We start from the raw sequence: 26772 nt of genomic DNA, 5'->3' as shown, positions 1-26772 counted from the left end.
CTCATCCTTGCAGCCAACAACGCACAAGCAACCTATTCCTCAGTGGGGGGCCCTGGATGCGGGGTAACCCCCTCCTCCAGACTACAAGCCCCAGCATGCCGCGGGGGCCGCGGCGGGACGCGCCGGCGCGGGGCGGGCCGGGCCGGGCCGGGGCGGGGGGAGCGGGGCCGGCCGCGCATAATGCGGCGGAGGTGGTGAGGCCCCCGCGGGGAGGGGGCGGGAGGAGGGAGAGTCACTTATAAATGGCGCCCAAGCAGGACCCCAAACCTAAATTCCAGGAGGGTGAGTGTATGTGGGGGGGGACTCGGGGGGCGGGCGGCGGGGCTGTGGTGAGGGGGCTCCCGGGGGAGGGGGTGCTTGGGGAGGGGGGGGGAGTTCCCGCCGCCCCACGGGTGAAAAGCCTAGCGTTAAACCCGCCGCTGCCGTTGGTTTCCCTGGCTCGGCAGGGGTGGGTGGGCCGGAGAGAAACAAAGGGAACGACTTAAAGGGGAAATAAAAATCATAAGAATATTAGTAATGGCGCCGGTGCCTCTGGAGAGCGGCGGCCCGCGGCGTGCTGAGGTGAGGGGCTCCTGAGGGGGCCCCTGCCCGGCCGGGGCTCCCCGCTGTGAGGAGGAGCATTGCGGGGCTCCATCTTGGGGCGCCGCTGGCTCTGGGGCGGGCTCCGGGCACGGCCTTCGCCTGCGGCGGGCTCGGGCCCCGGGGGCTGTGGCCCCACAGCGCGGGGGGTGTTTGGCTTTTGCGGCTCGGCCCTAACAGTGCGAGGAAATGTGGGGAAAAAATGAGTTCCTGTAGTCTTTGTCTCCCTTCCTGTTGCTCATCTCTCCTACCAACACGACGTGGGGCTCTCCTATCCCCTCCTAGCCCGAATATGCTTCATTTTCCTGCAGGCATGGACGTTCGTTGGCATTAAAGCTGCTGAAATCTCGCAGGTCTGCCAGGATTTTTATTTTCTTGAGCTTGAAACATGCTTATTATTTACTCTTCTCTCCGTTAGGGATCCTCATGCTGCAGGAGTGTTTGGACTACAGCTGCCAGCTGTGGTGGAATCCATATTTACAGCAAAGCACCAGAATTCTTTTTTGTTTTAGATGAATAAGGGTTAGGATTATGCTTTTTCTGAGACTTACTTTGCATACATTTTGATTTTTAGGTCACGGTTGTGGTTGATACTAAAATAGGTAAATGAAAATGCAAGACAACGGTAAATAAAAGCTTCCTTCACCCTTTCCTCTACCTGTCCCTGGCTTTGGCTTCTCAGCAGGACTTTCCACACGACTCTGATTTATCCTTAAAACTGCAATTTGCAGAAGAATGACTGGAAGCCGGCCATTCTGGGTAGCTTAAACAACACTGCAATTGTATGTGCTACATGGCTGCTTGGGTTGGAGCGTGTTCAGTCGCGCATTGGCATTCCATGCCACGCTTTAATGCCAATGGTATTATAAGCAGAAAAAAACCGAGATGTTAACGTATAGTTCACATTACAGTCATTAATGTGAAATCAAGTGAACTGCAGAAACTAAAATGTAAGTAGAATTCCAGGCTGAAATTACATCCACAGCTGTAGGAATATAAGCAACCTAAATTTAGTACAGAGGTTAAAATTTTTAGGCTTTTTTCCACAATGTAAATGCATTTGTGATCTCAGCTGTAACATTAAAAGGGAGAAAAGTGCTGTGAATAAAGCCTCCTGCGGGCCCAAACCAAATGCTTTATTGTAGCCCTTCACAGCATGACAAATGAAAATTACTTTAATTGTAGGTTTTCAAGCTAAATATACATCAAAGAGTGGTAAGGGGACTTAGAAGTTACCCGTGTTGGCATTTTTCACACAGTAAAGGGTAAGGGGGGGACTGAATTTATTGTGAATACCTATAAGAGCTAGGAAAGCCTAAACGTCAAGCTGGAAGTATGTGTGTACCCCTTGAAATGAAGGGACTGATGTATTTATGCAGGCATGAGGAAGGAGATCAGCATCGGGGCAACTATGACTTAAGAGTCATAGGTACTGAAGGTGTTCTGCATCTTGACACCGCTTTTTAAAGCAAGTACAAAAGAGGGTCAGATGTCAGGTTCAAATTCTGAGTTGCTTACGGCAGATTATTTTTTGTTACACTGATGAGATTTCTGTGTGTTCTGGTCTCTTCCGAAGGCGCTAGTTAGCCGGCCGCTCCGACATCCATTGGTAGTTGTATCCTGGATCTACAGATTGAGAACCTCTTGTTTCTTTTACTCTGCATGTAAAACGTCAGAAGGAGTGGGCGGCTGAGTTCTGGCTTCAGGAGCTTCCCCTCACACGAAGCTTTTGGCGGCGCGGTGAGGCCAGGAGACGCGCCCGGTCAGAGCCTAGCCGGTGCTTGAGCAGTACGGCAGAATGGCGCCGGTGTAGCTTGGCATTCAGGGGCACTAACAGAGCATGTTCCGATATTTTCTACCAGCTACTTCGGCTAAAGAGCTGTTCTATAAATACTGTTTGTGGGGGTAAGGAGTGGGCGTGGGTGTTTTGCTGCAGCGTCTAGGAGAGAATGGTCTGGGGTGTCAGGAGAGGCCTTGTGCGGGTCTGCAGTGAGCTGGGAGGGAGCAAGGGCCTGTTAAGTTATTTAAAAAAAAAAAAAACAAACCCAAAAACCCTTTCTGCAAAACTGGGATTCGTGTTGTGTTTTTTTAAAAATAAATAGGTCTTGGTAACTGTGCACATTTTACCTAGAAAGACCTTGCACAGTAATTGAAATAGATGTGTGTATCCAGTAGCACTAGTGAGCACTGTGATGCAAGAGGATAATGATGTAACTTCTGATTGTTAGCCCTGATTATGTAGACATTCTTTGTTTTTACATAAAAATACTGAATGCATCAAAGCAGGCATTCCATGAGAACCTTTCTAAACCTTTTCCTTTCTTAATGCATAGAAGCATTTTAGAAGTTGAAAAAAACTATTTGAAAAATCAACAACGTTGAAATACGTTTGTGACCTAGTTTGCGTTCTTAGGCTTTACTGTGAATATTTGTTTCACTTCTACAGAGAGCACGGGGTCCTACAGACTGGATAATAGTGCAGTCTTAAAACATGAGCAGTTCTTTATAGTCAACGTAGGAATTAAATAGCACATTTGTAGTTGCATCTTGTTCAGTCGGAGTCTGGATGTGTTAGATGAAATGTGATGGTAGCCATGCTGGTCAAAGAGGCTGTTGCTGTATCTGCTTGTCTCCCAGGCTTGGTGGTGAAATGGTGTGCCTGAATCCTCCCTCACCTGCCTCACGCGAAAATCAAGTGGTTTGTCACCAGCCACCCCACAAACTACAACCGCCCTGAACCTGCCAGAAGTGTGTTTTGGGAACGAGCGCAAGAACTGCTCAGCCCCCTCACCAAAAAAAAAAAATTGAGATAGGGGACATCCCATTTCTATTTGCAGAGTGAGTGTCTGACAGAGCCCACCTGGTGAGAAGCTCCATTAATGTTGAGCTGTGGTCCCTGTGGGGTAAAAACGGCAAATAGAGCCAGAATCAAACAGGATTCAAGAGGGTCAGAATTAATGGTACCAGGTGCCACTGGCTGTATTTGTTGCTTGAATACACAGAAATGGGTTTTGAAGAGTAGAGTAAACTTACAACGGAGGGTACTCCTAAACCTGTAGCTCATGAACCAGTCCTTCCCCCACCCGAGTCGTTCCTGAGCTGCTCACAAGGGAGAAGGCAGCCAGCGTTGGGTTACTGGTGAGCCAGCCTGCTTCTGCGCACCTCCTCCCCAGCCCCGTTGGGGACTGGATAAATACCCGCCTGCGTGCGGTGGCTGTGACACGCTGTCCTGTATGCCCTGGAAATAGCGGCAAGAACTGGATGCGTGCTACACCCTGGAGGCTATTATGTGGCTTGTCTCTCTGAAAATGTGAGGTACTGCAGCTTTCAAGAAGGAAACATCTGCATTCAGATATCCTGTGTTAGGTAATTTCAAATTCCCATAACATAACCGTACAATAAGGCCTTGCCATTGAGGGGAAAGAAAACAAAACTGAAGAACAATCTCTTCCTACTTAAAAACCACAAAGTGAATAATTTTTCTTGCTGTTGCACAAATGTGGCATTCTTCTGTCCTACAAGTCGGATGGGGAAACAACGTCGGGGTCTCTTCCTGACTTCACTAAACTAGAAACACCACGTGGTGTGCTTCCTGCAGGAAAAGGAGTGCTGATAACGCTTGCCTTCGTTTGTGTCAGAAGCTTAAGGAGCAGATGTGACATCTCTTACAAGAGCTCGTTTCCTGCTCGGAATCAAAACACAATGTGGAGGCTAAGGAATCCCTTACAGTAAGACAGCTTTACCTGCATACTGCTTGAGTACTGAGGCTGAATTAGCCTGTTTGTATCAAGCCAGTGCATTTTGGTGACTGTGCCTGAAATTCAAGGCTTTGAAGGAGTTCCCTGCACCAGCCTTGCAACAGGATGCAAGGGTGCCTATAACTCGGGTCGGCAGTGGCTGGAAGTACGGGCAGGAATGTAAGTTTTGGTGCCAATTGTTTGCTGAAGTAACCAGCTGTTCTGCAAAACTCTGGGCATGCTTGGGCACGGTTTGCACGCAGCTGTCCTTGCGGGAGTGCTCTTCAGGGAGGTCCTCAGGAATCTTTGCTTCGTGGCCGAAGTGATCGGAGTTCGGATCCTCTTTTGTATGAGGGTGAACTTGCTTCTCACACCAACCTGCTTCTCAAATCAGGATTTGTCTTTGAATTTCTTTCTAGGTTGATGCTGGATTCATTCTGTGTTGTAACTGGTGACATATGTTTTATAGAAACAGCATGTTGGTGGTGTTCTAAGATGTTTATTTGCAACTTTCTTTCAGGTGAACGAGTGCTTTGTTTTCATGGACCTCTCCTTTATGAAGCAAAGGTATGTGTGGTTGCTTGTTGCTGCAGGCGAGTCTGTCTGATCCCCAAGAAGATAAGGAATTGTATTAGTTTACTTGCAGTGCCTCACTAGATAGGATTAAGGACTGAAACTAAAGTGAAGGAAAACCTGATAATGTATGAAATCAATTAGTTTTAAATCCTGGACCTCTATATTATAGAAAAATTTCAGAAGATCCAGTGGTACTATGCAGCTATTCTGGTAAACTGCTAAAGGCTGGGTGGTCTTATGTGTTGAATGTCTGAGGAGCCTGTGTTCCCAGAGCACTGGGAAGCATTTGTGCCCATGGGACTTGGTGCCAGTGCTAATGCATGATCTAGTAAGTCAGCTGCGGTTTGAGCTTCCTCAGAGATGTAGGTGGCTGAGTACAGTTAGTGGTCTTCAAATGGGGCAACGCCGCAGAAGTCAGTGCTGGTTTAAGTGGTGAAGTGACACTTGGTTCTGGCTTTTTAACTGCAGAAACCACGTACTGCAAATTTGTCACCTGGGGGAGCATCCCTGCTGCTTCGTTGTGGGCCTCTGCTGCAACACATCTGATGGGCTTTTCTTGTGGGCCTTAAGCAGATGTCACTGCCATGCCATCTGCTTTATGGAAGGCATAGCTCCTGATTTGGCTGTTTCCACTTCCTCTGAAATGGAAACAAAGGGCTTTTGTAGCTGTGTGGATTAGAAGACTTGTGGAAATTCCTGGGGCACTTTAAACAGATTTAAATCCATTAGATTTTAGTGTCAGTAAATATTAACTGATGGGGCAACTTCAGAGAGGTAGTAGTAGGGAGACAGCTAGAAATATTGTCGTCTCTTTTCATGCTATCAAGAAATAGTCATTCTCATGTTAAAATAATGTGCAGAGCATTGACAGGACGTGCTTGTCTAAAATATTTTCACTCGTGATTCTGCTCTGTTCTCTCCCTTGCTCTAGACCCGAAGAACAAGGTCGTTGTGAATGTGTGCGCGGAGCGTTGCCCTCTGCCAGTGCCTGCCCAGGTGCTAGTAGAGAGAGGAGAGTAATCAAGGCTTCTGTTTGTGAAAACAGACTTCTGTTAGCAGCAGTCCTAACTCTTCGGTCAGTTAGGCAGCCCGGAGCCGTTACAGCAGTGGTGTTCTCCAGGCTGTGCCGTGCCCCTCTCCCCCTGTACGCAAGGGTGGAGCGAGCATGTGGGACTGGCTCTGCCAGCTTGGTGCTAGAAGGGACTTCCCAGTTGGCAAGATAGCTTTGGCTGGCTGTTTATGTTGGGAGTCTGGATCCACCTGGGCTCCTGAAATGGCAGAAGGAAGCAGGTTTAATTTCACAAAGACGCTTTGTAGGCAGTAGCGAAGAACAACCTTAGCTTTCTTCTTTGACCTATTTTTCTTCTGTCATTCTCCATACCTAAGTTATTTTGTTCCTGGTGACTATATCCTTGGCTTCCTGCAGCAAGATGATCAGCAAAGCACTTGTGTTTGTGTTAGAGTAGTACGAAAAGTGAAGGGCAAACAGTAACTGTTCTGCATCTTTGTACGGTGCAGAGTTAAATGAGATTCACTTAAGGCGCTTCTAACCTCCAGCAGGAAGGAAACTATTTTGGTACAGAAATATAGCTGAATCTTCTTTTATTTCATGCTCAGTTCTTAATTCTTCAAAACAAGTGGACGCTTCTTAAGCACACAGTCTATATTTGGCTGGCTTTAACTCCAGGACTGTCAAAATAAGCCACTGGTGCAGCAGCGTATCAAACAAGATTAGGATATCCTTACTCCTAGTTGCAGGTCTAGGTGAGACTGAATTCCCTATGTGGCATTCTGGAGATTAGTACTGAAATACGATGTTTCTCTCTGTGTTGACAACTGAATTTTTTTTAATTGGAGAGGGTATGTGAAGGAGACACCGCAAAGGTCTTGAGAAAATGCTGTACAGCAGAAGGCTCTGCAGTCCCAAATACTTAGAGGTAACTCAATTAGCATGGAAAAAAACCAGCAGTTATGACTTTTGTGAGTCTTTTTTTTTTACCTCAATGGAAAAAAAAAAATCCTTGAAAAGGTGCTAAGAGCTAGAGCCAGATGGAGGGGTTCTTCATGTTTCGCAACACCCTCATTATTTCAATGTTAAAGTGGTACAGTGGCATCTGTTTCTTGGTGTATCCAGAACAAGACTTGATGCCTTTCTGGATGAAATGCCTTATCCAAGCCGAAGTTAGTGGATTTAATTTGGTATAGCTAAGAAATTCAGGGACGTGAGGTGGGTGACATGGTTTCTGTTCTGGGCTGTGCTTTTGCGGGAGGAGGTGTGTCTCTGGCTATGTTTTTCTTCTCCATAGATGTGGTAGCGTGAGCTCTTAGTTGCCAGACTGCAGGGGTAGGAGGAAGTTGTGTTGCTATCGGGCAGCACACAGTTGTTCCAGCTCACCCGAATGTACTCCTCTGGGTGAGCCGCGGCAGGGTCTTGCAGGCTGGCAGTGGGGCTGTGCTAAGATACAAGGCAGTTCGCGAGGGGCACTTCTGAATCTGAGCGGTACCGTGGAGTGGTTGGGCAACCTTGCTGTTTGTGTTCCCTTTTTAACAGCCTCATCTTAATCTTGGTATATAAGGAAGTGCCTGTATTCATGGGCCAGACTTTTGATGGACATAACAGTTTTTATTTACGTCGTGTATACATACTTAACCAGAAAAAGCCCTTAATGCAACTCTTCCTACTGAATGCAATGCGCTCTCTGCGGCTGTAGAGATCCATGTTGTTCATTTTACTTTTGAAGACTCCTCTACTTCAGCCAGCTTACCTGTCTGTGAGGTAGGGGCCTGCATGTGAACAAGCTCTCTAGCGAATGGCTTTTGGCTAACCTGGGGGTAGTGAAGTGACTGCTTGTTTACTCTTCTGGTTGTCCTCAGGGGTCTCCGATCCTTCTTGTGAACGAAGGTGTCGCTTTGGATAGCCGAGCAGAGCTGCTTGTTTCCCTAGCCCTTCCAGTTCCATAGATAGGCAGTAACTTGTGTTAGAGAACTCACTTTCTGCTGTGAAATAGCTGCCGGTATTTCAGTTGCTTGCATGGAAATCTCTGCATGTTTAAACTCTGACAGCTATAAAAGCAAGACTCATTCAGAGATCTCTCTCTTCTCATGGTACTGACTGAACTCTCTTCTCTGTTCCAGTGTGTAAAGGTTGCCATAAAGGACAAGCAAGTGAAATACTTCATCCATTACAGTGGTTGGAATAAAAAGTAAGTATTGCATACAATGAAAGCAGTATTTCATTTTCCTTTACGGGAAAATGCAAGCTTTGTCAGTTTGAACGCGAGCTTGATGGAGTAGCACCGCTGTGTCCGTGCCATTAGGAGATTGTTTCTGAAATGGACCTAAATGACTTTTATACGCAAGCCGATGACTTACAGTAACACAAAGAAACCATTGCCTAACTAGCAGTTTCCATCAGAGCTTTGGCTGTGTAGACAGACCAGCTTAGGGTGTCAGTAGACTAACAGAAATGCTTTACAGCGTTCTGTTTGTTCAAGTTTGAAAATAGTTACTGTAATTCCTCCCTGGCAGAAATATCTAGTACAAAAACTTCCTTGTTAGGTGTTGGTAGGAGAGGCAACCCTTACTGAGGTGGAGCAAAACTCTCCACTCAAATACTCGGTATCCTTTAATTCTATACCCCTTTTGGTAGGAAAGGCTTGGAGAAGCGTGCCTTAGCGAAGGCTGCGTTCAGAATGGGAAAGGCTGTCTATTTTAGGCCCTCACAGAAGCAGGCTTAACCTGTATTTCGGTCCTTGCCTGTCATGCTAAGGTGAGGTTAAGGATACTTTTCCCTTCTGCAAAAATGGTAGGATTCTAGGTGAGAGATGTCTGAAGAGTAAAGATGTCTCCATGAAATAGACGTTCAGCCTATTGAAGGTGAATACTTTCATGAGATCATTATGCTTATGTACTTGCCTTTTTTCTTTCATTTGAATTCTGTTCTGTCACTAGGTTTTGAATTTGGGAAAAGTGGAGTTTTTTCCTTAGCGATTAAAAGCTTCAGCTCTTCAGACTCCAGAAGTCGTGCACAGAGCGCTTTTTCCCCCATTCGTTTGGGTTTTGTTTCATTTCAATGCTGCGGACTCTAGAGTCAAGACACTTAGTCACTAGGGTCTTGATCTCACTGACATGACTAAAAGCTCAACTTCATGTTTTAAAATAACTTTAAGTGCATCCGGACAGCCTCCCTGCCAAATGGGCAGGGAAATGTTTTATTGCGAACACGGACAGTTACAGGGAGTGTAACTGGTTCTTACGGTGGCTGCTGTATATTAATGAGGCAGCATAAATTTGATACTTCCTCTCCTTGGTTACCTCTGAAGGGTGCCATAAGTGATGATGTGACTCCTGCTTTTCTTGCTTGCGCTGTTTGAGGCTTTTTTGCCTTCAAGCTTCCAATTAACTACATTAAAAGTGGCATTGCTGCAAGATCTAGACAACTGGGGCAATATGACTGCTTAGTTTCGGTTTCTGTAATTATGGTCCTTTGTTACTTGTTAATTGCTTGACTTCTTAATGTTTTTTTGCAAATATCAACAGTTAGGATACCAAAAAAGTTCCTTCATCGTACAGTATAACAGGCCGCACAGTTATATAGTGCTTCTTTTGAAGGTCTCTTGCAGCTGTACAGGCAGGAGCAAGATAAGTGCCTTAAATATCTGACCAAAGCAGTATCCTAAAAGTATAGTCTTAGAATGTGTACAGCTGGACATGTGTTTCTCTGTAACATTTGGATGCTAAGCTTGCCTTGTCTTAACACTCTTGAAGACCTTGTACTCCTGTAGTAGCTTGGTTTTGACATCTTGATATTCGAAGACTGGCAGCTATTGCCATGAAAGCAAAATGACACAGAACTTAAAAGCTTTAACTTGCATACTTTAGAATAACTCGGCCACTTTTAATGTGTTTTATTTTAAATAAATTGTCAGATTGCTCAGATAATCCACTCTTTGTCAAAGTGGAATTCTTGCTCGTAATGGCAATTTCCCCAACACCTGTTCTCTTAAATCGTTCACTTCAGATTCTTCAAATATTCATGCCATCTTGGTTTCCTTCACAGACAGAAATCAGAGCTCTTCTTCTTACAGTAAGATCTTATTGCTGAATTTGTTAACCTATAAAATGTTGGAATAAATAAAGGAAACTTGCTACATAATATATTTATGGCTGCAGGTGTCCCATAATTTAGTAAGCATAGAATATTCTTTTTTCCCTGAGATGCTTCTTTTACGTTAAAGGCAGTCCCCGCCCTCCTAAATTGCCCATCCTTCAAGTTTGGGAAACTCCTTGGAAATGGCTGAGGGTTACACTTCCCTAGAAAAATCGTTAACAGCTTCAGTCAGTGGGGAATGCGTTTGGTAACTTACACTTCCAGTTGTGCCCAGTCCGTGACTTGACACAAAAGCAGAGTTCAGACTCAGATTCTGCGCAGCTTTTAATTGACTATTGTGTGTAGAATGCAATTATGTAATGTTTTTGAATGATCGTTTGATTTTTTAAAAAATTTTTTTCAGCTGGGATGAATGGGTTCCGGAAAGCAGAGTGCTCAAATACGTGGATACCAATTTGCAGAAACAAAAAGAACTTCAAAAGGCCAATCAGTAAGCATTTTTGTTAGAAGCCCTTGTCAGTAAGTAATTTTTATTATAGAGCTTCAATCCAACAACTATATATCAAGGGAAGTTAGTGAGTTTAAAACAAGAAAAGAGCCTCCAAGAGGTGTTCCTATTTTCATTTATTCTTGAGATGCTTTGCCTTGCAGAGGTGTTCTGATCTTTGTCCTCTAGCAGTTTAGAAAGAGCAAGTTGCTACTTAGTTTTAAAATGGTGACTTGAGGTTTTAAGGAGGGGCAGGTTGATGAAAGGGAGGGGCAGCCTGGCTAACTGCAGGTACGTCCTGTAATGTGGAAATCAGGTGGCTAAAAACGACCCTTGTGCAGTATCCTTAAAATATCCTGTTAAGTGGTAAGGATCTTCTCAAACAGCTTCGGGATGCCTACAAATACTTTAGTTTCTGTGACCGCTAAACTTCTGTTTCTTTAATAGAAATGCTTTTATTGAGAAGTTGTTTTGTATTTTTCAGAAGCATTGTGCTGCTTCCATGTGATTCAGAACAGCAAGGATGGTGGGAGGGGGAGGAAATGGGTGTTCATACAGCTAAGTGGTGTATGAAGAAGCCTAAATCTCCTTGATATGGAGTCGAATTTGTTCCTGCTTGTGACACGTACTGATTTGCAAAGCCATTCACTAGGCATTCTCTAAACGTTTTGCATAACCTGCTACCCTTTGAGGGAAAACAAGCTGCTTTTTCCATTAAGGTCTTATTGATGAATTTTCTCTTTTTTCTTAAAGGGAACAATATGCAGAGGGGAAGATGAGAGGTGCTGCTCCGGGCAAGAAGACTTCTGGTCTGCAGCAGAAAAATGTTGAAGTGTAAGAAGCTTTTTACTTAAAAACAAACCAAACAAAACAACTCACCCCCAACCCCCCCCCCCCCCCCCCCCCCAAAAAAAAAAAGCCTCCCGAACTTGTCAATTTTACTATTGATCTTTAAATAGTGTTTTCCTTAGAATGGTTCTGCGGGCTAAACTACATTACTTCTGACACAACCCATACCAAAGTTGTGTTTCACTTGTGTAATGCCAGAGGCCTTTGAAGTATTTTATTAAAGCTGCCTTCTTAGACTGTGCAGTGTTTAATACTGAGTCAAGGTACCGAGTAGACACTAACACTCTGTACTTTTTCCACTTTATTCCTCTTAAGTTAGTGAAGTGACACTCAAAGCGGTGAGTCCTCAGACTCGTGTGTCTCAGTGAAATCAGTTTCTATAGAGATTTTTACACTTCTTCCAAGCTGTGCAAGCACTTCTGAATAAAATCCTTAAAATTCCTTGCCTTCTTACTGTACAGTCATTAAAACTGCATTTAAGGAGTCTTTGCTGTTTCTGACAAAACTCAACCCATATGCTATTAAAAATGATTTTGCATCTTAAGAGACCAGAAGCAAGCTCAGACATTTATTAGAAAAAATAACTTCAGGATGTAACCGTCGGATTTCTTTCATTCCATCCTTTTTGTTTGTCAGAATAGGCTTGTGTGATGTTACGTTTAGATTCTCATCCAATCAGCACAGCTCTGCTGCTTTGCTCATGTGCCATGAAACTCTTCTGCTTGGGGTAGTACTTCACTTGATTATGAGGGTGGTCATTACTAATGTGATGTTTTGAACTCCTAACTTCACTTATGATTCTAGTCTTCGTGAGGAAGCTGCTGAAATGACATCAGTTCCTAAGAAGAGCATTTGGCAACAGCCTCAGATTTCATATCTCATTTATGGGCAACTTTATGTTATGAAATATGTATCGTTGATTTGAGAAGTGCAGTGGTAGTGAGTACAGTTGGTTTTTTTTTATTTTGCTCTAGATCCTGAATGCAGATTTCACTTAGGGATTATCAAGGCCTAGCCAAGGCTGTAGATTGGCTCTTGGTCTCTGGAACGGGGAGTCCGATGGATCTGGCCATAAAGCTGCATGCGTGCTCCCGTGTGGTCTGCTGCTGTAGATTCTGCGGTGCTTCACCACCACCTGTTTGGTGTGCTCCGTCAGCTCAGGATGAACCTCTGACAGGGACCTAGTCACTTGTTTGTCTTCATTTGGGAGTGAAGAAAAACCCAACCCAGATGTATGTTTAGGCAGTTCCTAATGAATGTCATTAAAATATAATTAAAACAGATAGAAATCATGACCATTACTAATTTGGCTGCTTAAGGGGTTGTTGCACCCAAGTCTTCCTGTATTTTAGTCAGTGGGAGTAGAATTAATGTCACGTGTAACTTTGACACAGGTAGTGATGACCCAGCTGTAAATGTCTACAGCTCGCACTATAGCGCATCCCAGCAGTAACCTCAGGATTAGGTTCCCCGTACTGTCAGCTTCAGCCATCTTGGTAGTTCAGACTCATCGCGGTGGGATGAGTTGTTCTCTCTGGCTGAGTAAATGCTAAATGTTAACCTGTGCTTGAAATCAAGGTTGGCTTAATCCTCTCATACGCCTAATAATGTTGCATCCAAGGGAGACCCACACAGCAAAAATGACTTCATCTTAAGCCTCTCTGTAACTCTAAAGCTTGAAAGCATGTTACCAGGTCTGTCTTTACTCTCTGGTTGAAACTGGTGGGGGAAGGGGAGCAGCTTTGCTTTTTGCTGTCATCATTGTCCTAAGCATGGGTGGTTGTTTCCAGCATAGCAAAACGGACAATAAGCTAATTCTCTGAAACTTCTGTTTTATGTTGAATGGAAAAATTAATTCCTTGATGGTGGATTTTGAGTTGTAAAGGGGAAGAAGGAAAACTATTGTCATTGGAACATTGGTCTCGCATTATGGAAGTTATTTATAACAGGGTCCCATATGCTTGTTGCACTGATCTTGCTCCTAGTCTCTAGCCACTACCAGCATCCAATGCATCCTTCTAAATTAGACCTGTGCTTCTTTCAACAAAGTCTCCCTATTTTTCTTCCTTGTTTGGAGGCTGAGGGAGAGGAAATCCTTTGGCTTACCCTAGCAGTGATGCAGGGTTGTGATTCCAATTTGTTATTGACCAAACTACTGCTTCTCAGATCCTGCTTACAGCTAAAGGCAAGATGGCTTCTGAAAAATCTCAAAATACAGTTCCAAAGTAAAACATCTGGACTGTTCTCTTGTTGTAAGTCTAAGGGCGTTGCAGATACATAAAGTACTGATGGTGGGGAGGGGGAGAAAGTGGTCGCGCAACTATTCTAAAAGGGTAACACTGTCACCTATTTGGGCCTCAAAATTTACCTTTTGTAGCATTCTTGGAGGATTGAGCAGAGGGGAAGGTAACTTACGTTTTGAAACTTACTCTTCAGATAGCCAAACAGTAATGGAAAGGTAATCACAATCTAAGCACAACTTATCCTCCAGGAATGTTCAGTAAGACTATAATATGCTGCTAAAAAGGTAAATTTTTGAATCTTAAATAGATTCTCTTTAAGGCTAAACACGAGGTCTGACATTCTTTCCTTAACTCAACCCCCATTGTGCCTAGATTTTTCAGACGAGATGGAGCGCATACTGTTTGCTGTTTGGAGACCCCTACAATATCGACGCGGTGAGTTAAGGATGGATTGTCAAACCAGGATTTTCATCCTGAAATCCAAACCTCCTTGCTTTCATAGATTTCTTTTAGAGACTCTTAAAGTCCTCAGTTGTAATAATGTAAGCTTTGGTAGCAGTTCAGTTAACAATTGTAAGTACTGCAGTATATAATTTGGGGGTTTTTTGGGGTTTGGGTTTTTGGGGTTTTTTGGTTTTGGGGTTTTTTTTAAAGTCAGGATGGACTACCGGTTTTTAGTTTCTCTGAGATGTATACCTTTTCAGTTGGGATAGGCTCAATGTGAGTAGCCAAATGCGCTCAGTGTGTCCACTGTTTAAAAAGAAGTGGAGGACAACTGACTTCAGATTTTTGAAACTGAATAGTTCTAGAAGGCTGCAGTTGGCCTGCATGCTTGCTGGAGTTCTGCTTCCGTGGAGATCAGCAACAAACTGCACTGTCTTCTGTAACTCTTGGGAGCGAGGCTGCGATCAGAGCTGGTGTTAGAAATGTGAGGTTTGAACCTGCCTCTTAACGTGCTGTATTTCTGTTGTTGGCTTGAGTCTGTTCAGAATAACCATTTCTGTAAACTGCAGCAACTGGCTCAAAAAGCTTTTGAGGCTATTTGTAAGCAATATTTGATCAAACAAATATGCATGAAACTCAGGTTGTATACACCTGTTTTTAAAATTATTCATCTTAGGATAACTAGAAGCTATCATAGAGAAATATTTTGCATGGCTATAGCAGGTTGCCAAAAATGAGATACAATGCTACAGATACTGGCTTCTCCAGACTGTTTTATATGTAGCTCTGCTGAATCCGGCTGCTAAGAGTTTATGCTACTTTTGATGGGCCTAATATGATTAACTTGCAAAAAAATCAGTAAACAATCAGAGTTAACAGGTGCTGGGAAAATAAGAAGGGTAGTTGAGTGTGTTCTGGAGAGAAGATATGGCACTGAATAACAAATCTCAGAATAGCATCTGGTTTTAAATGTATGCATGCAAGCAGTCTCATCAGAGATGCTCTCAAAACAGCATCTCAACTCCGGAGTTACTGGTTTGTTTTTTTTTTTTCTTCTAACAGAAGTCTTGTTCTTAATCTGAACATATTACTCAAAAGCATATGCTCCTGCTGCATGTCTCCTGTGGCATCCTCGGCTATCTTTGGCACAGCTCGTAGCTCTCACAAGCTACTTCAAGTCCTCTAAATGTCAAGCGGCATGTGAACACTGCCTACGTGCCAGTTGTCCAGGGCTGTAACTGCAGTGGAATGGCTGCACCGGCCCAAGCTGGAGATTTTCCTAACCTCTTCTGCTGTGTGATGGTCACCAGTAACATGTGCTTAGGGTTGATCAAGTGAGTCAAGTCTGTAATGCTGTTCTCTCCCAAAATACCCTTTTCACTTCTAGCAGTCTGCAATTAAGGGACTTTGGAGCTGTAGGCTGTATCCATGTGATGGGTTTAATAACCCTTTGTGGGACTGTTTTATCTAATAACTTCTGAACCATTTGGACTTCTGGCATCCCCATCATCTTGTGGCAGTGTGTTCTCATTTTATTTCAGTACTGTGTTGAAGGCAGGGGAAGATGATGACTCTCCGATCTCTTAAGTGTCTGCTGCTTTGGTTCTTTTGTCTCTTCCATCCGTCCTGAGGAAAGATTGATCAGTTCTTCGAGCTTTACCTTTTATCAGTAGTGATACCTCTACCACATTTCCCTTTGTCCTCCTGCCCAGGGGTCAGCTTGAGAAAGCCCGTGTCTGCCTGGTTACTGCTGGTGTAGAAGCTGTTGTACGCTACCAACTACTCCTTGTTCTCCTTACCTCTTCTAGTTTTATTGTGTGCCTTCGAGGGTCAGGTTGCCTGACCCAGGCCCAGGACGTACATGGACATAATCTGGATGTTGGTTTGTACCCTTTTGCCAATAATGTTTGGTGGTTACTGGAATCTTGATAGGAGTGCGGCTTCTCACAGCTGAGTTAGTGACCAAGGTGCTCGAGCAGTAGCGGCCGATTCCATACTTTTTTCCAACATACTTATTTTCACACTTGAACCTTCTCATCTACTTTTTTTATTACTAGTCACCTTGGATTAGGAGAGACTTTATGACTTCGTATTGCTGAGTTACAGCTGTTGTTTTGTCAGTAAACTGGCTCTTAATCTCCTTTTTCTGACATTTTCAAATGTATTGAACTCCAGTGCCTGAGACCAAGTGGTAGCTGCCTTTGTTCTCTGCTGCTCGTATCTTAACCAGCTATTGTAGGGAGGTTCTTACAGACCTCAAAGTCCCTTTAAAAGGAACGTGGGTCTGGGGAAAGTAAAATACTGGTTATTGTCCACAACACTTCTATCTACCTGGTCACGGACTCCTAACTGTTGTGGAGTAAGTAAACCTTCCAAAGGCTTGTTTTTCCCTGGTGTCATTTGCCTGTGGTGACTTCTATTTTCTAAGCTATTTTTATTTTCTACTGACAGTTTTCTAGGCACGTCCCGGAAGACACTCCAGTTTAGAGCTCTGAGCATTAACACAGACTCTTTTGTGCAAAGATCGCTGGCTTCTTGAGATGGTACCCAAGGTTCTGTGACAGATATGTGATTATCTTTCTTCTGATAAATGTCTGGAAAGATAAAGTGCTGTCTTTCAGTATGCTGTCTTCTATGGCATCCTCCTTAGTCTCACCATTTGACCGTGAGCACAGTCCTGTTTTGGATGCTGAGGTTGGAAGTTCAGTTTTAGGCTCTTGTGGCATGGACTGCTTATTTTCCTTCTGAGCCTGTCACCTCGGTATATAGCATTTCATTGTTGTGAGCTGTAATACTCTTTGTTTGCTACTGATTACCTTGTTTCTACACAATTTCAGATGGTTATGTTGGTAGTTCATTTATTTTTGGCTTTCTAATTCCGCCTTCCACTTTGATCCCCAGTACTTGAATATTCTTGTAGTAGCTACGAGTTCTTGTTCTGCTAAAATAAAACCCTGCAGTGGGGGCTGGTTAGCTTCTCGCCAGAACTGATTGCTGTCCCTGCTTCTCTGCAGAGGTAATGTCTGACTACAGTGGCATGCATCCTTCCAGTTTGAACGGTGAGATCTTTAGTACCTTGCAGCTCTGTTCAGTCTTTTAATTAAAACTCTTCACAGAAGCTTCCTTGAAAATTCCACACTGCTTTTCGGTTCTGTAGTCAGTTTTCAGTGAAAAATGCCAGCTAGTAGAGAAATATGTGAATGAAGAATGGCAGCTGGGCTGTACTGGCTGTACAAAGAGAAGTCAATGAAAGCTTTTATACTGCTCCTACACAATGGTATAGGGCTTGCTGTTCATAGTGTAGCTGTGCAGTGGCACAAAAGGATGGGTTTTAATCTACCCTAGATACGTTTCACCTTTTTGTGTCACTTCAGCACCTGTGTTCCCTTTATCCTTGCAGGAGGGCATTGTCTGCCATCACGAGGAATGCGCACGGTAGCGTTCAGCTGTACGTCTCAAAATGCGTCTGCTTGGTCTGATAAATGGAATCCGGCTATCTAAGATGTGCCGCTCATCTTGGGCTCCAGCTTCCATCAGTAGGGCTGTCTGTAACCTCTGTGATACAGATGCTGCATCTGCCTCCTGGGTATCGAGTGCATTGCATGCTTCAGTTGCTGTGCACAGCAGCAGCACGTCACCTTGCACAGCTGCCGTCACCTAGTGAAGGGTGTTATTCCAGCCAGTCTGCTGTACAGGCTGTCAAAAATCTGCCAGATGCTAATGTTTTGTCTCTAACCTTAGCTCTTTCTGTTTGTTCCCTAACTCAGATTTGTCTTTTAGACTTTGCAAACAGATGGCTGCTTTGACTTGAAGCAGAGGCATATGACTTGAAATATAAGGAAGGAGGTGGGAGAGCACAAGCAGTGCCTAGAATGGTTTATGCTAGACTTTGTGCTTCGGTAACATAGACGTGGTTGACTGTCTTCATTGTGGTAGTTCTTTAAGTACTTTATATTGCCTGTCCCAGTTATTTAAGACTCTGCTTCTAGACTAATGCTTAACATAATTAAAATCCCAAGATAAAAATACTGGAAAGAACTCCCTGTTCCTCCGTGTTTACTCTGGGTTTGGAAGAAAAGACTTTCTCTTCAATACACAAGTCCATTATCAGTGACTTAACTTGGCAATTGTTCCCTCCTCCTGGAGAGACATGATCTTTATTCTGCCCACAGCTTAAGCCTGATGCTTGTTTGAGTTGAAGCTTGAAAAAAGCCTTACCCTTCCTATCTCCAGACCTTCCTAGAAACCCTGCCTACTTCCTGACCCAGATAAACCCAGTTCAAAGCCTGAATACAAGAGTCACTTGAGATAGCGGTGAATTTCCAAGGAAATAATCTCGTACTGGCAAAGAAGTTTATCTACGCAATCTGCGTTTTTCTTTTTTTTGGGAGAGATTTAACTGGACTCCTATTAACAGTGAGCAAACTGAAATGTGACTAGGAGTACTCTCAAAAGTTTTCTGAAAATGGTTAGTAGATATACAAAGTTTAGGTAATAAGCTGTCCTAACAGGTGTTTTTAATTTTGTCATTGATACTCCTGACCTGTCTGAATATTTACATGTTGTGTGCATTGTGTTTCAGGTGTCTGTAAGACTTTTGGAAGTACAGCTTTTCATTTGGAATAAAAATAAGAGCTAAGTTTAGAGAAATGTGAAGTGTGTAAATTAGAAACAGTAAGTGCTGAGGGAAGGATTTGGAAGAAGATAAATATTAGGGACAACAGAAGATAAATATTAGAGACTGTTCCCAATGTTTTTAGTAAGTGGCAAGTGTAATCATGATCTCTAAAAGCTGGTGACGGAATGGCAGGTGGTCTGTGCAGCTTCATGCATGTAATTCTGATAAGTGCTATTTAAACTTCCCTCTACTGCTGTGGTGGTAGAACTGTGTGGGTTTTCCAGTACTGTACTGGAAGTTGATTCAATTGGCTGAAATTTATCTGATAATTCCCAGCACTTCTGTTTCCTAGTCCATTATTCTGTTTCTAAGTGACCCCTGAAATACGGAAATAAAACACCTAAAAATGTAGTGTAGTTTTCCAAGAGCACTTGGAAAGTATGAAACATCTGTAGATGCTACTTGCATAAGCATCAGTCAGTACTGTTCTTAAATACCACTGTCTTCTTGGCATGCCTTCTGGGGTTTGTAAGTTTAAGTTAGTGATTTCCCCTCCCCCCCCCGCCCCCCCCAAAATGGTGAATTATAACCCGTTAAGTGAAAAATCTTGTAGTGTCTTGACTGTGATGCTAAATTGTATCTGGCATTTCTTTCATGTGCTTTTTATTGAAATAGTCTGTAGGCCACTGAGTGTTCGCTCATTGTTCTGAACTTAGTGGACAATTTTTCTGGCTTTCTACTTCTTTAAGTGCCACTGTCTTTATATTTGCAATAATTTGTGTTCTTCTTGCAGGAAAACAAAAAAGAACAAACAGAAAAGTAAGTATGCCTTTATTTTGTATACAAGTGGGTATCCTTAGTGAAGGATTCCTAGCTGGAGTAGGACCTCAAATCTGCCTCAAATAAGTTTACTTACCCTGTGTTGTTCCTCTTGGACTTGAGATGCCCCTTACCTCGGTCAGGAGGAAGGCATACTTTCCTTGTTTGTACACAGGCTGCTTGTTTCAGCCTGTCAAGATTTTGACCTCTTGCAAATTAAAAGCAAAGTGATATCTCCACGGAGCTGTCAAAACAATAAGTCAAACTTACGTTTTCTTACTGAGATGGAGATGTGACATGTCTGCAAAGCTGAGCTGCTGGTTCCAAAACTTATTCTAAAGAATGCTATGGATACTGACACACTGGGGTGTTTTTAGTGCAGAAACCACCATCTTCAGCTAAGTCTAAATATAGTAGTTCAAACTAGCACAAATATGTGGAATTTCCAGAACAGAAGTAATATTTAAAAGGGGAAAAAAAAAAAGTGAAAAGGTGACCTGAGAGAAATCAGTCTCTTTTAAATCCTTCTAAATCTTTTCTTACTGGTATTTCTTACAGATTTACCAAATTTCTTAAGCAGCATAATGTGGTTTGTGGTTTTTTTTTTTATACAGCTCCAGGAATTGGAGAAGGGAGCAGCACCAGTGAGACTCCTCAGCCTCCTAGGAAGAAGAGGGCTCGAGTAGATCCAACGGTTGAAAGTGTACGTATTTCTGATTGCCTCAGGATTTTTGATAGAAAACAGGAAGGTTGCTTTGCTCAGAAATACAGACGGCAATACTCTGTCCCGCAGCATGGCAGTGTGAAATGTGACAACTTGCCAAACGAAGGTTCCCAAGTGGCTTTGAGAAAACGAAGCTATTTCCTTGCTCCCCGTGGAGCGTACAAGAATTACTGTGGTAATTCAGTCAGGAATATGGGTGCGACTTAGCTTGGACAGTTGTCTGAAAGTAATTGGTCTGGCTTTCCTTTTTTTAGGAAGAAACATTTATGAACAGAGTTGAAGTAAAGGTGAAAATCCCAGAAGAGCTGAAACCATGGCTGGTAGATGACTGGGACTTGATCACCAGGCAAAAGCAGGTAATTTGTCAGAAGAGCAATCTGACCATGTATAGGTGAGGACACAAACTAGAATTTTGTTTCCTCAAGTGCAGGGTAGTGAGATCTCTTGCAGAGTTTGGCAGGAGCCTGATGGCTGACTTGACAGTTCTCATTCCTGTTGGATTTTAACCAAAGGTCACCTCTGAGCAGGGCTGTGGCTCAGCAGAGCTGGATGGAAATTTATAAAACAGACTTGGTCTAATCAAGCATGAGCTAGACAGGCAAATAATTTTAAAAACTTACTTAAGCTTTAAGTGTGATGCTAACCCCAACATACCAGCTTGGCCTGCTGGTATGTTTTAGACAGTTTACTTAGTTGGTAGAGACTTGGTCTACAGGAGCGTCATGTGTGACGTGTATTTTACCTGCCTCATTTACACGTCACTCAGAGCCAAGTTCTGCAAGTATCTTCAGTTGTTCTACAGCCCTGACAGAAAGCTGTCGCTTCGGATAGCCGTTCTTAACTTCTGCCAGGCTGGGTCCACGTAAAGCTTCCTGATACAGTAAATTAAATTTTGCTTTCCATTTTAAAAGTATAAAACCTTTTCACGAACTCAAAATGTCCATGGATCGCAGCTTGTTTCTTGTGTGTTACTGCTTACTGAAATCGGCAAGAAGCACAGAAAACAACACTGTTGAAAACTGTTTGGTAGGTTGCAGTTGCCATGCTGTAGCTTACTGCTATGCTGAGGTACCACCTCTGCTCTTGCCATCCCAGGCACTTAAAAATCCTCGTTGTTTACAAGTCCTGTGTGGATAAGGCTGATGTTCTTGGTGAAAACAAATCTTAGACTTGCATCATCAGCGAAGGTGCTTAAGCACCACTGTGTGTTACACTGACTCCAGTTCTGGAGAATTAATGTTTGTGTATGACTGAACTAGTGTCTGTGGGTACAGGTGATCTGTGTATGGTATTGATGCGAGTTAATACTTGGTGAATCACGGCGGGGAATATTTGTCTCCAACTCTGTAAGCTCTGTAGCTCAACACTCTTCAGACCGTGCCGGCGGTGACACATCCCGGCAGGTGCTTGGCAGGCTTGTTTGCTCTGCAGCAGTAGTGCCCGGTGCCGAGCTGCGGATGCAGGAGGAGCAGACAGGAGAACAGGCAAAATGGTCACCGCTGCTTTTGTACCTGCTCGGTGGCCTGGCGTGGGCAGGTCGGCAGGGGCGTGCGTGTGCTTGGCTCTGCCTACCCTTGACTCCTGGGCTGGCTTCAGCAGGTTGCTGTTGACCAGCACAAATGTTGACTGGAAACGTGGGTATAGTCACCGTTGCGGTGGGTTGTTCGGTATGCGCATCTAACAGTTGGGTGCTCCTTTAATAACACTTAATATCTTAACCTGATAATTTTATTCTAGAAATGTCCTTATGTATATTTATTTAAATTTAGCATGCAGATACCAATGTCTGCATAAATTAGACAACCTGGTTTTGTTCAATTTGCTTCTTGTGTAGCTCTTCTATCTTCCTGCCAAGAAGAATGTTGACTCCATTTTAGAGGATTACGCAAACTACAAAAAATCACGAGGAAATACTGATAACAAGTAAGTAGTGGTCATTTCAAGCCACAACATTCCAAACACCCAACTACTTTTGCTTTTGTTGTTGGACTTGTATTTCATGGAAAAACTTAGTGAGGCCGTTAAACGTGTCCCAGCCCTCTGTCCAGCTTCATGTTCCAACACCACGGTGATCAAGGAGCTTAGGGATCTTTGAGGAGGTAATTCCAGAATATGGTTCTGCTTTCTGGATGTTATTTCTGTTCCCCACCTTCCCTAAGCCTTTCCCAAAGGAAGCCGATATAAGCCAAGTGAATAGTTCTCCACCCCTCCGTTCTCCTTCAGGCTTCCTGTGCTGGGTGAGTAAATTCAGTGGCACTACGTAGGAGCTGGACAAACTGTCAGAAAAGCTGCCCAGCAGATGAGCTGGGTGTTAGCCTGTGGGTGGACTCCCTTGTGGAGGTGGGGGACAGGGAGGTAGAGGATGACTTTTAAAAGAATCAGATGGGCAGAGCTAATTACCTTGAGGTGATAGCTTTGAAGGTTCTTGTTTGTAATTACCCCAGCAGTCCAGCCCTGACAACAAACAAGGTGTGTTTATTCTTGAGCGAAGCTTTCCTGTTTTAAAGGGAGAGAAACTAGAAATGTGACGTTATTTTCTTCCATGCAAAAGGAAGCATATTATTGACTCGTCAGGGTGTTTTAACATTCTTTTATGCAGTTGCCCTAATATCTGTTCTAAATTCGTTTGCAGGGTGGAGTGAGGGTTGTACTTCTCAGATTTGCAGTGCCACTGCTAATCCCTGCACAGTTATTCTTCAGTTAGCTGTGAAGTTGGAGGCCTGCAGGAGCGTGGCACTGAGAGGCCTAGTTAGAAAGGGTCTGTTGCCCGAAATACTGGGTCGGCGTCCCTTTGTCCATTAAGCAGAAGTTCAGTCCAGCTACTTAGAGCATTGTGCTCTCAAACTGATGTGAGTTGGGATTAACTTTGGTTGGAAACACAAGAGCTGGTGAGTGTCCTTAGAAGTACTTACTGTTGCTTCGAAAGACCGGCTCTGAGAGTCAGTTTAAGCGAGTAGATGACTAAAAGCAAAGAGTGTTTTGGTTCGCCTGAATTCTTACTGAGACCAGAACAGCCCATTTTTAAAAGGAGGTCTTGAAACGCATAGCTCTCTGCAGCTGTACGTTTTAAGGCCTCCAGACAAATTTCCTTGAAAAATCTGAAGGCTCATAAAGTATCTTCATAATTTTGATGGACTCGCCAAGCCAACTCTCATCTTGCCTCCATCCGTCACCTGAACAAGACTTGTGGTGTTTTCTCTGTTTGCCAGGGAGTACGCGGTCAACGAAGTTGTGGCTGGAATTAAAGAATACTTCAATGTCATGCTGGGAACTCAACTACTGTACAAGTTTGAGAGGCCCCAATATGCCGAAATTTTAGCAGATCACCCAGATGCTCCGATGTCTCAAGTCTACGGTGCCCCACACCTACTGAGGCTGTTTGGTGAGTGTGACCTCCAGAGCTCCAGGAGCAGCAGTTACAAGTACTCAAATGCTTCCTTGTCCCGTGTTGAGTCGCAGTGGGCGTGAACTGCAGAAATGTGACAAGCAGCTATGAAAGAGATGGGTTCATTCTTCCCATATTGCATGTCCCTAAAGTGTTCAGAGCCACCTCAGGATCTTAGAATGGAAGTGGATTTTCAACAGCCTAGGTATTTTAGGTGGGCTTTATATATTGGAATAGATTAATGGGCTGCTTCTACATGCTGTAAGGCTTTAAACTGTACTGAAATACTAGTTAAGGCCATTGTTTATAACTAACAAGTGCTACTTCTTTTGAAACAGTGCGAATTGGAGCTATGCTTGCTTACACTCCTCTTGACGAGAAGAGTCTGGCTTTGCTGTTAAACTACTTGCATGACTTCTTAAAGTAAGTACTTTAAGTCTTTCAGCAAGAAAGAGAAAGTTAAGTAAGCACAGGCTATTGTAGTGTGGCCTAATTCAGAGAACAGGTGTTATGTGACATAATACATACATATTATCCTGGGCTTGTGCACGGTATGCTCGCCACAGGCTGCAGCGAAACTTTCTCAAACTCTGCTGTGCAGTAACATGAGTAAGACTGGTTTTAACTTCTCTTCAGTTACACCGAGGTTACTACTGCTCGTTGAACATGTGTTCACGTATCTATTAGCCTCCACTTTTGAGCTGTCCAAGCCTGCCACTTGTTCCAAAATAAATGTTGAAGCATGCATTTGTAGCTGCTATAAGAAGCAGGTGCTAGTTACAGCAAACTATTAAATTACACAACAGTTACTCAACAACAATAGAACAAATGTTAAAAACTGATGAACCTTCTTAATAGTATTTCTGGGCTAAACTGTTGTTGTAGCTTTAGTGTGCTGCGCTATGCTGTGGTGCTGTAGAGCGTGGCGTTTAGGATTAAAACCTCATCCTAAATAACACATGAATTTAATGCAAAATGTTTCTTAAAATAAAAAAAATGGGGCTCTTGGTTCAGACAGGTGATGAAATACTTCCTCGCTGCTGTGAGGAGCGATGGAGATGCTGCTTAGTTCACCCAGAAATGTCCCCTGAACGTGAGATTCCAAAACAGAATCGCACTTCAGCGTAGTGTCTGAGGCGTCAGACCTGCGTTCCCCCGTGCGCGTGTACGGGCACGACTTCGGCACCTTCCGTGCGTCTGTGCTGCACTGGAGGAACTCAGTGTTACGCTTCTGCAGTTTATTTACACATCTAGGTAGGGGCAGGCGCGGGGCGTGAAGCCGTACGCGGGCGCGCAGCGTCGGCGCAGCTCCTTGCTTTTCCTGCGCTGGCAGATTTTCTTGGTCAGATTTACTGAAGCCGCCAGCTTCCACGTGTGGTTATGTCACGGAGAAATGTTCTGTGTATTTTCGTACCAGACTTCAGTGGTCTGCTGATGGCCTTTGGAAATACTGCTTTGTAAATACTCCAGGTACCAAAGCACGAAGCTGTTCTGCCAGTAAATGCCAGCTGGTACCTCTGCCACTGGGTGAGCTGGTGCAAGTGGAAGGAAGACCTCCAGCAGAGCCAGGGCAGCTCTGCAGTAGAACTAGAAATGGATCGGCCTGGCTTCAGGGCAGACTTGCCTTGGAATAGTCCTAGAGAATGGAGTAGGTCAGTCTGTGGGTAGGTCTGAAGTAAACGCAAGTGCTGAAGAGCTTTCAGCGGTAGAGATAGAAATATGGAGCCAGTGCATTGACCAGGAGTCCCTGAACCTGTTCCACGAGAAGCAGCGGCGTATCGTGCCGAGCCGTGACCGTTGCTCGTTCTGCTCCAGCCACCCTTTATTTGGCCCCTTAAGTTCCCTGTTTGCGCAGGCAGAACTTTGCGGTGCCTCTGTGTCCCTACCCTTCGAGTACCGTCAGTAGTAAATGGGTTCTCGGTACAGCCCCTGACTGACCCTCAAATGTCAACTGTCCCATCCCGTTCATCGTGCCCTCCTGTGCTCGCTTGCAGCCAGAGTTGCCTGACGGCTCCTTTGGAACTGATACCTTTTTTTTCTGGCAGGAGCTGTCAAACCTTCAGTTGCTTTGCACAGCTGACGTTTTAGTAGAGACGTGTAGGATTTGTAAGCTCGGAATCACGTTTTATGGTCTCAGCAAACACCTCATGATTCACTCATGTGATGCGAAACAGCAGAGACTTTAGGCAAGGAGGTAACTTCATCTTTCCATTATTTTTCGTAGGTATTTAGCAAAGAACTCCTCCGCGTTGTTTAGCGCCAGTGACTATGAAGTAGCCCCTCCTGAGTATCATCGGAAAGCAGTATAATACTGCGCTGCTTTACGGCGCAGCGCTGGTTGGATCCTTGTAACACTGTCCACTCCTGCATCTTGTTCTTCACCTTCCTATTGCACATGTCTCTATTGCACAGATTATGTAAACATAAAGTGAATAAAGTTGTGTGTTTAAAATGGAACTGGCATTTGTAAGCTCTGAAGACTTTCTTGTCCCGAAGTGGAAGCTTGGAGTTTGACGGGAACTCTTTGGTGTTGCTGGCTTGCTACTGTTTGCATCAATGGGAATGTAAAAAGAACGCGTTAGGGTGTGTCATTGTGTGAACTCCGCGGTGCTCGTGGGTCTGCTCTCACATTAACATTTGCTTCACTAACCTGCTTTATTGCGTAGTAACGACAAACCCAGACTCCCGGCCCCGCGGGGGGCGGCGTCGCCTAGTGCTGGTGCTATTGATTAGTCCGACTTTCAAACCCGTTTAATTTCTTGGTGTTGGAATTGAAACGTTTGGTCCATAAATGTGTGCTTTTATTTAGATAGTGGAAGGACTGTGACTTTTTTTATATTCTAACAGTAGGAAGATGCGTTATCATATCGTAGTGTCTTGGAAATGTTGGTCTTTCACAGAGCTGTTTTACAAATCTTCAAATAAACTTTTTTTTTTATTTCAAGTGTTGTTTCTAATATTTGTGTTTTTCATCAGTCGCCCCCTGATGACAGTGTCCTGGCACGGGTGATCCGAGCGCATTAACTGTAGTGTGAAGCTGTGCAATATCACCGTGGGGGTGCTGCCTTTCTAGGAGTTAAAGCCCATGCATGCAGCACCCGTGGGTGAAGTGGACCCCCTCTCCCTGGGATCGCTGTGTAGCCTGTAAGTCGTGATCCTGCACTTCCACTACTCATTCTGGGATTCTAATCCCGGCTTCTC

The 26772-nt window shown here is 44.0% G+C and overlaps 1 protein-coding gene across 9 annotated transcripts; it reads left to right on the top strand.

Moving 5' to 3' along the window:
- The first annotated feature begins 141 nt into the window (after positions 1 to 141).
- MORF4L1 (mortality factor 4 like 1) lies at positions 142 to 26515 on the top strand. Of its 9 annotated transcripts, none has more exons than XM_075100844.1 (14): positions 142 to 282; positions 4837 to 4883; positions 8028 to 8095; positions 9952 to 9978; positions 10406 to 10492; positions 11243 to 11323; positions 13954 to 14016; positions 19437 to 19462; positions 20077 to 20165; positions 20441 to 20542; positions 22021 to 22109; positions 23396 to 23568; positions 23910 to 23994; positions 25796 to 26515. In XM_075100844.1, the coding sequence occupies exons 1-14, from the start codon at positions 243 to 245 to the stop codon at positions 25878 to 25880; spliced, it is 1062 nt and encodes a 353-aa protein (XP_074956945.1). In that variant the 5' UTR covers positions 142 to 242; the 3' UTR covers positions 25881 to 26515. The 9 variants fall into 9 exon arrangements, with proteins under 9 accessions (XP_074956945.1, XP_074956944.1, XP_074956947.1 ...); XM_075100843.1 differs by having other exon boundaries at positions 9913 to 9978; XM_075100849.1 differs by lacking the exon at positions 142 to 282 and adding an exon at positions 4415 to 4496 and having other exon boundaries at positions 9913 to 9978.
- The last annotated feature ends 257 nt before the right edge of the window (positions 26516 to 26772 follow it).

The sequence above is a fragment of the Phalacrocorax aristotelis genome, chromosome 7, assembly GCF_949628215.1.
Source record: "Phalacrocorax aristotelis chromosome 7, bGulAri2.1, whole genome shotgun sequence".
NCBI classification, from domain to species: domain Eukaryota; kingdom Metazoa; phylum Chordata; class Aves; order Suliformes; family Phalacrocoracidae; genus Phalacrocorax; species Phalacrocorax aristotelis.
This window is presented reverse-complemented; position numbering and strand designations above follow the sequence as displayed.